We start from the raw sequence: 12,427 nt of genomic DNA on the forward strand, positions 1-12,427 counted from the left end.
GCGTTTTTCTTTGACATTTGAGCTCGTTTCCCCTGTCTCTGATGTTTTCCTCACTGCCCTTTTTGCCTCTTCACTGAAGCAAAAAGAACAGAGCCTCAGCTAATTACTCTCAGATCAAATAATACTGGTTATTGTAATTGGCTATTGTCCGAAAACAGTGAGTTCTTCTTAGCCCTGAGGTTGCTTGGCACGGCTTAGTTAGCTAACTATTCCGGGAATGTCTCTATTATCTGTTTTACTTTGCAAAAGAAACTAGGGATTTTGTTGAAAGCTGGTAATAAAAGTCTGCCCTGGTCTGAGCCGAGACTGCGTAGAGAGGGCCTGGGAAAGCATGACCTCCATGAATCAAGTCGCCCCCCCTCCAATAGCCACTCAATGATGTTATTTGGTTTCTCTGTGTCAGAGAATAATAAACCCACTAGGTTTTCTTGCAGACGAACACTCCCTCGTTCTCAGGGCCTCGGGCATGGTTGAGGGGCACAAAACAATTTTAATGACCAAACTCACTGAAAGTAAAATGGTTCATGGAGAAAAACTAACAGACTCACAGGTGGCGGGCTCTCCTAGAGGCATCTTCCTGGGTCTTAGGGCCCCCAGATAGAGGTAACGCAGCAGGCTGAGGTCCCAGGAAATGTCCCTTCAACCCTGCTGAAAGATAAGCTTTCCAAGGTGATGCTTACCTGTTCCAGACCTTCTGAAGGCTTTGAGGCTTGGGCAGTGGGAACCATTCTGGAAGGCACACACAGATGCATTAAAAAACAAAACAACCCTAAAACCCTGTCCTCTCAAATATTACAATTCTAAATGTTCTTCTTGGCTTAGGGTAAGAGACTTCAAGTATCAGGTAGGCAAACTAAACGATGCTTAAGACCTCTTCTCAGCATGAATTTTTTATGATTCTGTGAGGGGTCACTATTATGGGTTGAATCGCTTCCCCCCAAAATTCATATGTCCAAGTCCTAAACCCAAGTACCTCAGAATTTGACCTTATACAGACATAGTGTCATTGCAGATATAATTGGTTAAAATGAAGTCATTAGGGTGTGCCCTTATCCAATATGACTGGTGTCCTCATAAAAAGGGGAATTTAGACACAGGGACAGATATGCCCACGGGAAGATGATGTGAAGTGACACCAGGAAAAGCCAGCCATCCACATGCCAACGAGAAAGGACTAGAACACATCCTTCCCTCAGAGCCCTGGGAAGGAACCTCTCCTTCAGACTCAGCCTCTGGAACTGTGAAACAATACATTTCTGTGGTTTAAGCCATCCAGTTTATGACACTTTGTTACAGTGACCTTAGCAAACTGATATAGTTGTAATAGTCGGTAAAGCCAACAAACACTTATTTAGCATTTACTGTGTGCAGAGCATGTACCAAGTGCTGGGGAGAATATAAAAGAAATCAAAAGAAACCTCCCCACCCTTTCAGAGCTTACAGTTCATTTGAGAGAATAAAGCCCATGGGCTTGAAAAGTCATGTGACAGATGATGGGGAAAAGTCTCAAAAGTGGTAATAAGTAACAGGGCTACTTTTATACGTCACTTGCAGTAAGAATGGAAGTGAATCCTAGCTTGAATAATTCAAAATAGATGATAATAAAATTTGTAATTTTCTTCAGAGCGCTCTTTATAACATTTACATGTGGATACAAGTGTTTCTACTATTCTTGGTATTGACACTATTTAGTCCAAAATAAACCACCATTAAAGGGGACAATTTCTCTTTCATTCAGGAAATACTAATTGACTACTTAGTCTATGTAAAGGCTATAAAAAGAACTGCAGGGGATATAAACTGATGGTCCTTATCAAATCCCTCTGTTTCTTACTCCAGTAAGAAAAGACTATTTCAACTCATTTAAAATGATATTTCTGCATTATATTTTTCTTAGGCCTGGAATGTAGTTGTTTTGGTTTTAAAGAATCCCTTCTTCCAGTTCCTACAGGAATGGAACACACAAAGACTATTTACCCAACAAAAAATTTCATCACAGATGGGCAAAAAAAAAAAAAAGATTTTGGTTATATCAATAAATTCATGTTTTTATGTGCACAGAAAAAGACCTCGAAGACTACTCACCAGATAATGCTAGTGGCTACAGGGGCTTAACCTTTTTACTTCCATGTTCATTTTCTTAAATTTATTTTTAAAATAAAAATCTCATGTTATTTTATAACTTCGAAAGTAAATTCAATTAAAAGTGGAATTTATAGGGCTAAAAGTTGTAGTGTGAAAGCAGTACTTAAAGAAAGTGATTTAAGCTGAGTTTTCAAGTTTGGATGCAATCGACCGTGAACCACTCTGCCGGCTTTTTATAGTCCCAGGTGGGCACCAAGGGAAGCACTTGTATGTACAGGTTACTTACTCTCTGTTCAGATGATTGCGACTAAATTCAAATAGTCAATAAAGATAAGGATATCTGCATTTGTTTAGAATGTATATTTCCAAGCCACTTTCTGCCTGCTATTTACGGTTCTTTGCTGGTCAGACAAAATTAAGTCATTCAGTCATATTCTAATTTCATTCCTCTTCCATGTTCTGTTTTTCCCTACTTAGAGCCTTATGCACTGTTTTTTTTGGCCTTGAATATTTTAAAAGTGTTTCTTACTTTAGTGTTCTTGTGGAATGTGGGTTTGGAATAAACTGGATAAGGTTTGAACACTGAACCCTAGGAGGGTTTGAAACTGCTGCTTCAGTTTCACTCAAGCAAGATATTTTAACCAGAGCCAGCCTATTAGTTCCTTGACTCAAGCTGGAGGTTATACTCTCCTCACAAGGATGAAGTGATTCACTGAATTCATTGATTTATTAAGATCATTATGTAAAGTGCCTACCGGGGGGGCATTAAACAAAATAAATTCTGTTTCTTCTTCCTTTTCCTTTGTAAAGTGATGGGCAATGCAAACCGTGTGTGGTTGGGACCCTGGTTCCAAGTGTTGAATCCACACTATGCCACTTACCAGCTGTGTAACCTGATGCTGTTGCTTAACCTCACTGGGCCTCAGTTTTCCCATCTGCAGAAGGGGGATAATTATAGCTCCTACTGCACTAAATCGTTATGAGAATTAGGATAGCGAATGTAATATAAGTATTTCTTCATGCTTTGCCTCTTTTCTTTCTGCCTTTTTTTTTTCCCCTGTCTGCTTTCCTCTCTCCTTTCTCCTCTCAGGTATTTCTGCCTTATCAATTTCCATAGAAACCCTCTATAACTTGTTGCATTCTATTGATAATATACCGTGCTGAGCACGATGCCTGCATGTGGTGGCCCTTAAACGTTTGTAGAGACTATAGGGGAATGGTAAATGTTGTCAAATGATGCATTAGCAGACACCAGAAACACCAAATAGCATGATCGAGCTATAGGTAAAACATCTTTTGTAGGGATGGATAGACGTTAAACATGGTACCGCCCCCAGGAGAAAGGAGAGACTCCTGACTATCACCCGTTCCCTCCACCTTCTCCATTCACTCGTAAGGATCAAGGCCTGGCCTTTCCTCAAGTTCTTATAAGCCTGGTTCAACTTCTTTTGAGTCCTCAGTGTGGGCCAGAGGCATGTTTCTTAGCTGTGTGGGGTAGTAGCATAAGCACAACCCCGGGCTCAAATCTGCCACTTATGAGCTCAGTAATTTGGGGTAAATTATTTAATCTCTCTCAGAAGTTTCCAAATCTGTAAAATGGAAATAATTTTCCAGTTGCTTGGGAGGATTAGATAAGATTAAGCACTTGCCATGCAGTAGGGGCTCAATAAATGTTTGTCTTATTTCTTTTTTCCTTTTTCCTTCTTGTTTTTGCCTGTCATTTTGGAGAGGCAGCATGGTGTACCACAGTGGCTCTCAAACCAAGCTGCCTATTAGCATCCATCACCTGGGAGGATTTTTAAATCAAAGGAAGTCCCAGTGCCATCCCCCAGAGAGTCTGATTCACCAAGCCTGGCCCATTGCCGTGTTGTTATCCTCATCTTTAATGGTCTCCAGAAGCTTCTAGTGTGGACACTCGTCTAGCAAGGAGAGCCACGCTGACTGCTCACCAGCAACTCCCACGCACTTCTCTGAGGCTCACTTCCTCAGGTAAGTTTGTGGTGAGAATTCAACTAATCAATGTATGTAAAAGTTGCAGAACATAGTGTCTGATGCATAGGTTTTTCAAGGATGTGAAAGAGAGAGCATGATAAGGAAAAAAAAAATCAGTAAAGAATGACCTGTGAAGAGTTGCCCCAAGATGCGATGTCACAACTTGAACTCAAGGGTCCATGCCTGGTTCTCTTCCCACAATGTATTTTGTAGCTGCATTCATTGAGATAGAGGAGTTGGTATGTCCAGGGTCAATCAGGTTGCTGTTATAAAGCCAAATCAAAGTCCAATGCTTGTTTGTGGCCTGTCCTCACACTCTTATGCAGATAACCCGATGTTGAATGACCTTGCCAATATCACACGGATTTTTTTTTTCTCTCTCTCAGTAGTTAAGCTGCAAGCAATCAATGAGAGAATGATCCACAAACAGATAGGCATTGTACACAGCACCATTTCAAGAGCGGTCTCTTTCTCTGGCTTCGATAGTCTCTAAAAATAATAGGTCTGTAGGTAGCTTATTTCCCTTCTCCTTCCAAAGATGATAGTAAATCATTAGAGCAGATTTTTCTCCATCTTCTTCTGCAGTTCTATTTAAAAGGGCAATCATCGAAGCTCAATTGGAATTTGAAGTGGGAAACGGAAACTGCAAAGGAAACTTAAAGAGCTGGACATTTTAATTTCTCAATTAAATATGATAAAATTACAATGAGGGCAGAACTGCTGCTACCACAGTCAAATACTGCCTTTTTCCATAAATGTTTAAGAACACTCATTTCACCACTGATTCAAGTACGGTAACCTCAGTCAACAGGGATCTGTTGGCTGATTGATAAAACGTCACCAGGACCATTTTGAGTTTTACTTAGAGGTAAAACATTTTCTAGTTACCATGGTCTTGCCATGACCACCCTATAAGGTTATCTTATAGTGCAGTCTACTGAACTACACCTCTGGAATTTCCAGAAAATAATGCATTTTCATGATACCATATATTTAAATAGTTGATAATGTTGTTAGCCTTATTTCACTATCTTAAGCAGTAACTTTAAAACTGCACTGCAAAAATCTGTAGTTATTCTCCTGTCTCCACCGCCCCTGACCTTACACACACATACTTTTGCCCTCACGGCTGCTCGCTTCTCACTTCTTCAGACAGCTGGCTTGGAAGCGTCCTTAATCTTTGGCTCAAGGAGTCTAAACCCAGCTCTTCTGGTGCTTTATGTTACCAGGCTTTAGATTCTTGTTTGGGTATCATCAGGATGCCAAAAGCCAGTGCTCTCACCATGGGTGTGCCTTGGCATTCCAGCTTGGCACTCCAACTCATATTTGTGGTTTATCACTTTTCTAACCCTGCATCAAACCTTTCTGTGGATTCTAAGAAAATATCCTGTCCTCTGAAGCCTGTTTCTAAGGCATTGGTCTTGGAAGAGGAAGTCCAGGCCTTGATCCTTATGAGTGAATGGAGAAGGTGGAGGGAACAGGCGATAGTCAGGAGTCTCTCCTTTCTCCTGGGGGCGGTACCATGTTTAATGTCTATTCACCCCTACAAAAGATGTTTGACCTATAGCTCAATCATGCTATTTGGTGTTTCCGGTGTCTACAAATGCATCATCTGACAACATTTACCATTCCTCTGTAGTCTCTACAAACGTTTAAGGGCCACCACATGCAGGCATAGTGCTCAGCACTGGAAATATATAGACGTGGTACTTGCCCCCACTCCAACAAGGTTATGGCCATATAATTTCCCTGGTATATCTTCATCATCATCATCATCATCATCATCACCCTCATCATCATCATCTCCTGGTCTTCTCCAGCCCCTCTGTCTATTCCTTCTCAGCTTCCAAATACCCCATTTTCCTCTGCCTGATCCTTAGTGCTGGCCCCCCAGAGATCCAGCATAGTCTTCTTTCTCTACTCACTCTCCCTTGGACAACTGAATTCACACCCAGGACTTTCAATACCACTTTCGATAGATGACTTCCACTTTTGTATTTCTAGATTGGACACTTACAATCACAGGTTGGTATTTCTTACTGATTTTTAGATATCACCATTCAGTGGCCCCACAGATACCTTAATTTCAAAATGTTCAAACTTTATACTCACTACCTTCCCAACAAATCTGTTTTTTCCCCCACCCCCCCTTTTCTTTCCTGGGCCAGCGAATGGTGCTATCATTCTCTCACCTACTGGAGGTAGGTCTCTCCTTCATAACTCAAAACAAATCAGTTACAACTTAAGCTTCACTCTACCTCCTAGATGCTTTTGAGATTTGTCCCCTCCAATCTTTTTCTATTGCCGTGGCTCTAGTCGAGACTTCCTGTTTGTCTTCCAGAATGTAGAGCGTTGCCACATTGTTCTAGCCAATTTAATCCTACATATAGTCTTCCATGCAAATTTTTCTAAAATTTAAACCCTTCCATATCACTCCCCTGCTGACAATCATCCAATTGTTATTAGAAAAGTAATCTCTTTGTTTATTAGTAAAGTCTAAATCCTTAGGAAGATTACAAAGCACATTCCAATCTGGTCCCTGTCTACCTTTTCTGGTTAATCTCCAGCAATGTTCCACCACAAAGCCAATATTCTAGCTCCCCTGGGCAATTTACCTGCTTATTTATTACTAAATACACCTGCTTTGTTTGGAACATCCTCTCTTTCTTGCTCACCTGGAGAAAGCACATTTAGTCATCTTCGAGACTCAGCTCAAACAAGCCAAGTGGGCCTTTTCCCTGGTATTCTTAGAGGTCTCCAGGGGGTGCTGCTATAATACTTTCCACAATGTATTATTTATTGTTTCTCCCTCCAGACTGTATTCCTTGGAGGCAGGTATCAATGTCTTATTTATTTTTGAATCTCCCAGTCCTAACACCTAGCATTCAATAAATATTTGTTGAATGAATAAAAAGTCGATGCCCGAGTGAAAAATAAAAATGAAATAAATTTACTAAATCTTATTCTTAAAGTGCAAAAGTAACTCACTCAAGTAAGTCCGCTTATGTATCCCCCTCTCTCTGTCTTTCGGAGATCACTGACACAAGGCACCAGGCATGAAGGTAGGGAAGGAGCCTCTGGCTTGAGCCAGTTCCCTGATATTTGGAAACTTAAAGCCTCTTTTCTCGAACTAGGAAGGAACACAGCAGGGTTTTACTTGAAAAAAAAATTTTTTTTTACCTGCTTTCATTCATTTGCGATTTTTCCTAATCTTAACTACTTTAAGATTATCTAGTCACCCTCAATAAAAATTAGTAATTGCCACCAAATAAATTAAAGATGAGGAAACTAAAAATAAATGTAGAAACTAGAAGAAACTATTAATGAAGATCAAAGTGGGCTGTGTATCTAAATGAATTTCGCTGACTGATTAGGGGGACGGGTTAATAAAGATGTTAATAGTAACTCCCCGGGAGCTTTCGGCAGCGCTCCATAAGTGCAACAGTAATGAGCCCAGTCGAGGTTCAGAGACTTTGTGAACGCCAGTGGCTTCATTAGCTGGAGCAAGGGGGGCGTCGGGTCTGCTGGAGTCTCAGGGTAGAAACTCCACTCACAGTGCATTCCAGAAACATGTCGCCAAGCTCATAGATTCTAAAAGCAAGTGTGGGTGGAAGGACATAGTCATTTAGAAATGGACTTGGAAAAGTGTTATTAGCTGGTCCCCAGTCAAGGTCATTGTTTTATTGCCAGGTCATTATATGCCACTTGATAGTTGGAAGGCAACATGGAATACTGTGAGAGCACTACTTGGGAGTCCAATGGGTCACCCCTTTCTTGGTAGGTGACCTAGGCATGACACCTTCCCCCCTTAGCCTCAGCTCTCGCATCTATAAAGTTTGGATGACGACATTGCCTCTATCTGATAGGGCCGTTTGAATCAATGTAGAATAACATATGCAATTGAGCACTAGTTAGTGCTCAATGAACAGTAGTTATTATTACCTAGCAATATGGCGAATGAAAACTTACAGGTGCTTTCTTGGCAAACCAGGCAGACAGGATTATTAGAGTCCTAGAGGGTAGAATTGGAACTAGAACCCAAGTTTTCTAACTCTTAGTCATTGATTTCATTTAACTCTTAGTCATTGATTTAACAAATAATCAGTGGCTATTATGCGCCAGTTAGGGGGTATACGTAAAATACCAGAAACACTACAAGTGGCCAGGCTCGCTCTGCAGAAAACTTTAACACTCGTTCCATCATGCCATGTTCTGGGTGAAATCATCAGTGATGATATTAACGCTATGTGTGACTAGGTACGCATTATGCAGCATGTAGATAATGACGGTCCTCCCAGGGAGGAGACCTGTGGCCACAGAGTTGGCAGGCATCTCGCAGCCATTTGGGAGGGGGAGGCGAGTGCAGTCTCCATCAGCAGAGACAGCCCGAGCAGGCCCTCAGACTGACGTAGGAGTTTGAAAGCTGCAGTTCAGCTCTTAGTGTGTGTGAATTCAAATGATGTTTAGGTCCAAACAAGCAAAAATAAAACTTAGTTTTAGAGCTGGGAGGTGTGGCTGACATCTAGAAAAAAAGCCAAGAATGCAAGGGAACGCGACAGTTCTCACACATCTGCCACTGAGTCTGAACTTTGGCAAGTTGCTGAGCAGTGGAGCAAACTTCCACACTGTGTAAAAAGCAGAATGTGAACTAACTTTTGCTGAGCGCCTGCTAAAAGGTAGACGCCATGTGCGGTGATGGATGTTAACCCATGGTGGTGATTATTTCATAATATATACATGTACCAAATCATTATGTTGTATACCTAAAACTAATACAATGATATGTCAATTATATCTCCAAAAAAAAAAAAAAAAAAAAGTTAGGCACCATGGCAGATGCAGTTCAATAATTTCATTTATTTCTCAGAACCATCCTACGAAATGAGGCAGAAGGTCACGACCTAGTTAATGGAAGGAGAACAAGGTTTGGCTGTGGACTGACCCATCTCCAAAGTAGGAAATTCTGAGTGGGCCTGGAAGAAAGCCTCCACTTCCTCGTGTGAAACCACGTTACTCCCACCAGCACGGACCCTGGCAGACAGTGGTAAGGATTAGCAGTTATGTGTGTCCGTGCCTGGCACACAGAGAACACTTTTTCAATGATAGGATTGCTCCCATTTTGCAGATTAAGGAACTGGGAAATAACTTCTTCGAGTGTCCCTAGGTAGTACAAAGTAGAACTTAGACTTGCTTTTCCATTTAAGAGTTGATGCTCACAGTTAAAACCTCTCATACCAATATCTTTCCCCTTAGTTCAGTCCACTGAATAACTCCCTTGGCTAACAGCTTATGTGACTGAGCGAACGCTGATGCCAATGACAACAAACGCATGAAGACTGTGCTAGGAACCCTTTGAGCCCAGATCACAGTAGCTCTACATCATCTCTACGGGGACAAGGAATATTTTAGATTTTAATCATCATCTGTCCCATTATGGTGTCAGATGAAGTGAAGCTCTCATACTGGATTTCAGGTCAAAATAAAACATTCTAAAAGAAAGGCTAGATTGCCCTATTTTAATGCTGTCTGCTATCAGCATTCCTGTTATTTCCCCGTCCCTGTTATTTCTTGCTTCCACCTGGTGGTCAAAAGTTGAAAAGGCAGGCATCCTGAAAATAAGCTTCGATGGGATCCACTTGCCTATGGTTTATCGTTCATCTGAGTCTGGGTCCCTGCAGGGCTTTTTGTACCCCATTCCTGCCTTTTGATTTCCACTAAGTTCCTCCAGTGGAAAAATCTTTCCATGTGCAGCGTTCTTTCCTGAAGCTAAAAGAACCTGGATAATCCCGGATGCTTCCCTGCAGCTGAGCTCATGTCACAAATCAGGCATGATTTTCAGCAGATATTTCTTTAAAAGTCTGAAGGCCTCTGTGGACTCTATTCCCTTCTCAATGTGGACAAGCATCAAAGAGACAGGAATAAGATGCTTTGCACGCACATCAGGAACTAATTGCCAATTTGGCAAATGCATTGACTAATGTCACGCACTGTTATTTCTAAATCCTCTCCTGTCCTTGACCCCAGTATCTAGATATAAACTTGGAACCATTAGTGGAGAAGGATAAAGTCTTCTGGTGCCTCAAATGGAATTGAGAGGGATTTAAACTCAGTGCTTTTGAGTGTGGTGAAATGAACCCAGCAGTACATTAATGCTAGGATTTGAGCTCACACAGCGTGAGCGCTTTCAAAAACCCTGTTTAAGGAAGCAAACAGAGCCACGACAGACCTTTTCAGTGGAGCAAAAGGAGCTGGATGAAACAATCAATGACACATTAAAAACCACAACTGGGCTGCGATCATGTGGGCAGAAAAAAAAGTTTTTCTTTATCACGAGATCTTTGCATCTAATGAGATGGTGACTGGACAACCTCCAGAGTTGTAAGGCCTCTGTTTACTTTAGCAGAGAAATGTCTAAATATTTAGTTGATTCTCTTAAAAGCCTCACATGATTCTGTAGCAAACTCATCTCTAACATACGATCTTATTAGCTCTTCATTGCCATTGGAAAATCTATTTAAAGGAAATGTAGGGGGAAAAAAAGTCAGAAGATGTTTGCATTGAAAGCACCAACGTTAACTTGTTTTTTCTCTCCAAATTAACTATTTTTAATGTCCTCCAAATACTTAGTTTAGAACCAACACCTTGCCAATTAATACCTTCTCTTAATTTATTCTAAATTGTTCTCAGCTTCTTACCTGCTTTATTCCTATCAGTTCCAGTTAGACCCAAAGTGCCTGAGGCTTAAAAGGGGAGGTACTCCTGGGTGCAGTTTCTTGGGGGCAGGGCTAAGAGGGCAAGGGAACTTCATAAAAATGTCTAGAGGGGTCCACCCTTTAAATTCACACTACTGTCTTGTATTAGCAGATTTTAGCCAAGACAATATCCAGTTTGCTCTAAGCTTCAGTGATCCTGTGTGCTATAAACCCAGTGCATTGCACATATAGCGTTGATTGGGACTTTCACCTTTTTAGACTTTCTGATAGTAGAATCCTCTCTAGCACGCTGTCCTATTATCACATCCTGTAGGATTACCAAAGATTACCAAAACTTCTCCCCTCCCCCCCACTGCAGGAGGCCAGCACAGCCCAGCCCCACCCCCCTCCCAGTTTGATTAATGTGTCTTGGCTAATTGTGTGAAAGATGGCAGGCCTTTAGCAAGTGTGACCAGCTTATTGTTCAGCCAATCACAGGCGCCTCAGTTAGCATGTGAAAAGGGGGTGTGTTGCTGGGGGAGGGTGAGTGTTCAGGCGGCTGAGTCAAAGGAGGAGCATTTTGGGGGGTCACAGAGCAACACCCACTTCTTTGAGGGGATGTTACTATGCTCTACTAAACCTGTAAACCTCTTACTCAAAGCACTTTTTTCTCCTCCCTCTTTTTTCAAGGAGATCTTTTTTTCCCATGGTGCAAGCAGGCAAGACACTGGCTACTCTGCAGATGGAGTTCACGTTCCAGGGTTTTTAATATTTCACTTTTATATTTCTGTTAGAGAATGATCCTGCTGAGAGTCTGGGAATCTGTGCTCGTCAGAACCCCCTCACTGACACTTGGATATATTGCTCTGAAAGCTATCCCAGGAGAAAAGATTAAACAACAACAAAAAAAGCGCCTACTTTTCAAAGCCTACTTCTCAATCTGCCCACATCAAAATAAGACAACTGGCCCTTTGAAGTAGAGGACACAGAGTTCTCAACCAGCTTGCTTAAAGTGGGGGGTGGGGGGTGCGGAATGGGCGAGAAAAAAAGAAGGAAGGAAGGAGGGAAGGAAGGAAAGAAGGAAAGAAAGGCTAGTCTAAAATTACATACCTCTTTTAGGTTGCCCACATTTAATCGGGCCCAAGAGTCTGAACTGATTGCTAGAAAATCTACAGCCCTGCTCACCAGCACCCCAAGATAACAGGTACCTGCTCAGAGAATCTGTTCAGCTGGGTCAGGTTTTGTTTGGTTTTGGTTTTAACTTTTACAAAGATAAATTGTGTTGTCCTAGACGAAGTCCAGATTAGGCCTAGAAATGACAGAGTGGCCAGAGATGGACATTGGATGATCCTCCCAAGTTCTGATCTCTCTGGATCCTTCAAAATTGTTGTACCAGAGGAATTCAAAGTTTGGGGGCTCTTCCTACTTCTTAGAATGAAAGGGAGAGGAATGGAAATTTAATCCAGAATGGTGTTAACAGTTCTGCTCTGACATTTTTCTGGCTCCCTTCCCCTCTTCTGTTCTCTTAATCACTGGAGTTCAAGGGTGAGGAAGCAGAAACAGCAGCTCAGGGATGGGGGTGGGCAGGCAGGGCAGCTCAAAGTCATTTCTTGATTCACATAAGGGGATATTCCTGGAGCATAGATGTGGATAACCCT

General features: G+C 41.7%; 1 protein-coding gene across 1 annotated transcript in view; it reads right to left on the reverse strand.

The window, feature by feature from the left end:
* Positions 1-12,427, reverse strand: part of CDK15 (cyclin dependent kinase 15) — a 75,704-nt gene that overhangs the window by 20,801 nt on the left and 42,476 nt on the right. Inside the window, exon 11 of the mRNA XM_036237900.1 lies at positions 681-729. Within this exon, the coding sequence (XP_036093793.1) occupies positions 681-729 (49 nt within the window). The remainder of the gene's footprint in view (positions 1-680; positions 730-12,427) is intronic.

Source organism: Rousettus aegyptiacus, unplaced genomic scaffold (genome assembly GCF_014176215.1).
Source record: "Rousettus aegyptiacus isolate mRouAeg1 unplaced genomic scaffold, mRouAeg1.p scaffold_m13_p_2, whole genome shotgun sequence".
Lineage (NCBI taxonomy): Eukaryota > Metazoa > Chordata > Mammalia > Chiroptera > Pteropodidae > Rousettus > Rousettus aegyptiacus.